We start from the raw sequence: 2,615 nt of genomic DNA, 5'->3' as shown, positions 1-2,615 counted from the left end.
GATGATCATGAAAATTAGAAAAATATATTATCGGTAATTAGCTAGTAGCTAGGCCAAGAGATTAAGAGAGGAAATAAATTTTCTTAAAGAAATATAAATACCATATTGGATCTGTTGTTTCCAAATTTCACCTAACATGAATATTACTTCGTAATTTGATAGATTAAGCATGGCCACGACTATTCTTCCAGGCACGGTTGTTCTTGAAGTACTTCGTGGGGAGGAAAATTATGAGAACTGGAGTGATTACATAAAAAAGTATTTGTTGGCTCAAGATCTTTGGGACTAGGACTGTTTATATGGGCCGGATTTTATCCGACCCGGCCCGGAATCAGGATTACCGGATTTTCGGGTACGGTTTTCGGCCTGGGTCAAATCCGGGCCAAAACCTGTAGTTACAAAAACCGTATAATTTGGTCCGGACCTGGGTATGAAACCCGGGTTCCGTATAATAACCCGGTTAACCGGGTTTATATATAAAGTAAAAAAAAAAACCTACCCACGACTTCTTTTCACTCTCTCCCCTGCCTCTCTGTTATCTTTGCGCCGAAAACACTCTCAATCTCTCCGAAACCCTAGCCGTTGTCCCTCTCTCAATATCTCCGGAACTCTAGCCGTCGTCTTCATCCTCGTGCCTCGTCTTCATCCTCGTGCCTCGTCTTCATCCTCGTTCGTGCCGATATATGTAAGTAGACGCTTCTGTAATTCCACCATCTTCATCCTAGATGCTTTTGTTGGTTGATTTATCTTCTTTTGGTCATTTCGTGTCTATAGTTTCTGCATCTATGCTTACCCATTCGAAAAATTTAAATGGGTTTGTTTACCTTAGACTGCTGCTAGCTTTTGGGTTAGATCTGTCGTCTTCAACCGTTTCTTTTGTTCTCTGTTTTTTTTTTTTTGGGGAAATATTTGTTCCCTGTTTGTTGATTTTGGGAGATCTCAGAACAATATATATTGAGAACCTTGCTAGCTTCTGAGGGCCGGAAAGATTCTGATGATCTTGTAGTTTAGCTTGGATGCAAATAGTGTTTTGAATGATATGGAGCTCGGTTTGTTTCAAGATGTCAGTTTGAATTTTAATGTTGGTTGTACAGAGGGAACTTGTCTTTGTGACCTTCGGTTGATGTTCTATTAGTCTTTAATAGTGTTTTACATGACTTAGAGATGTGTTTAATTAAGTCTGAGCATAGATATTAAGTATAAAGCTTGAATTGGAAATCCTTGAGGCTCTTGGGTTGTCCTTTGTATGGGTCTTTGGTGCTTGTATTTTTGGTATGAAAAATGGATATTTCCAATACTTGCAATACAGATGTTTTTATTTCATTCTACAACCTTCTTGTCCTGCCCATTGTTTCTGATATCATATTTGTCATTTGGCTACAAGTTGAATCATGAGATATTTTAAATCATGAGATATCATCATTGATCAAGGGATCTAGATCATGTAGATTCAGTTCACTATGCACAGCCACTTAAGAATCACAAGCAATTAAGTTCTCTAGTAGCATGTGATTAACGTGACTAGTGTACTTTTGAGTTCATGATCACAATCATGGGACAGACATCATCAAAATAAATAGTTACGTTCCTACATATAGGAGGAGATCATTATTTTAATTATGGAAAAAAACTATATAATAATTCTTTGGATCAATATAAAGCCAGACATATTATAATCTTTTAAACAAATTAATGTTATAATATAAATGGCAATAATGAGATGGCATGCCGAGTTTGACGATTACTTGAAAAAAAAAAAGTCCCAAGTTGAAGGCCGTGGTATATATAAATATTGGACATGCTCGATCGATAGACAGCATTAGGCACCAAGAGATCTCAAGAACACATAATTCAATATCAAGAAGTAGCTAGCTCTTTAATTTTGATCAGAATGGAGAGTACTGGTTTTAGAAAGGGAAACATGGTGACTATGTTGAGCATTGATGGAGGTGGCATCAGAGGGATAATTCCAGGCACCCTCCTCGGCTTTCTTGAATCTAAGCTTCAGGTACGTACATTCCTACAAATTCTCACCAACCATAGCCATAGCCATGGCCACCTAATTTTCTCCATTTCCGATTCTGTTTCCTAACATTCTTATGTACTGTTTTATGGTATGTTTAGGCATTGGATGGACCCAATGCAATAATTGCAGATTATTTCGACGTAATTGCAGGAACAAGCACAGGTGGGCTAGTCACAACCATGCTTACAGCTCCCAACAATGACAACCGTCCAGTCTATGCTGCAAAGGACATCACCAACTTCTATTTAGAGCACTCTCCCGAGATTTTTCCCCAACACAGGTAAAGTTTCAATGAACCTACACAAGCAAAATGGCTCCCGTTCGAAGTTTTTTTCCAGTTTTTGCTGCCAATTACTAAAGTACTCGTTGGTGTTGTTGTGGAAGTTATAAATGGACTCGACCGGCATTTATACATTTTTCTGTAGGCAAAACTGAATGATTTGAAGAGCGCTAGGCTAGCAGATGTTTGCATTGGCACCTCTGCAAATGCTTGACATAACCTGCTTCTTATTTTTATGGGTAAACTATAAATCATGGATTCACAATTCTTGAGTTGGTTTCACTCTGAGCCAGAGAATTATCTTCTTCT

At 38.1% G+C, this 2,615-nt stretch overlaps 1 protein-coding gene across 1 annotated transcript; it reads left to right on the top strand.

The window, feature by feature from the left end:
- Positions 1-1,800: 1,800 nt before the first annotated feature.
- LOC122292213 (patatin-like protein 2) lies at positions 1,801-2,310 on the top strand. The gene is made up of 2 exons (XM_043100448.1): positions 1,801-2,008; positions 2,125-2,310. The coding sequence occupies exons 1-2, from the start codon at positions 1,892-1,894 to the stop codon at positions 2,308-2,310; spliced, it is 303 nt and encodes a 100-aa protein (XP_042956382.1). The 5' UTR covers positions 1,801-1,891.
- Positions 2,311-2,615: the final 305 nt, after the last annotated feature.

This window comes from Carya illinoinensis, chromosome 13 (assembly GCF_018687715.1).
Source record: "Carya illinoinensis cultivar Pawnee chromosome 13, C.illinoinensisPawnee_v1, whole genome shotgun sequence".
In the NCBI taxonomy this organism is placed as follows: domain Eukaryota; kingdom Viridiplantae; phylum Streptophyta; class Magnoliopsida; order Fagales; family Juglandaceae; genus Carya; species Carya illinoinensis.
The sequence above is the reverse complement of the archived record's forward strand: the minus strand, read 5'-3'. Positions and strand labels throughout refer to the sequence as shown.

Bases quoted from the DNA above. Each gene is read 5' to 3' on its own strand.
- LOC122292213 (XM_043100448.1), top strand. From the start codon at position 1,892: ATGGAGAGTACTGGTTTTAGAAAGGGAAACATGGTGACTATGTTGAGC. The intron at 2,009-2,124 runs GTACGTACATTC...TGGTATGTTTAG, and splicing joins TTCTTGAATCTAAGCTTCAG to GCATTGGATGGACCCAATGC.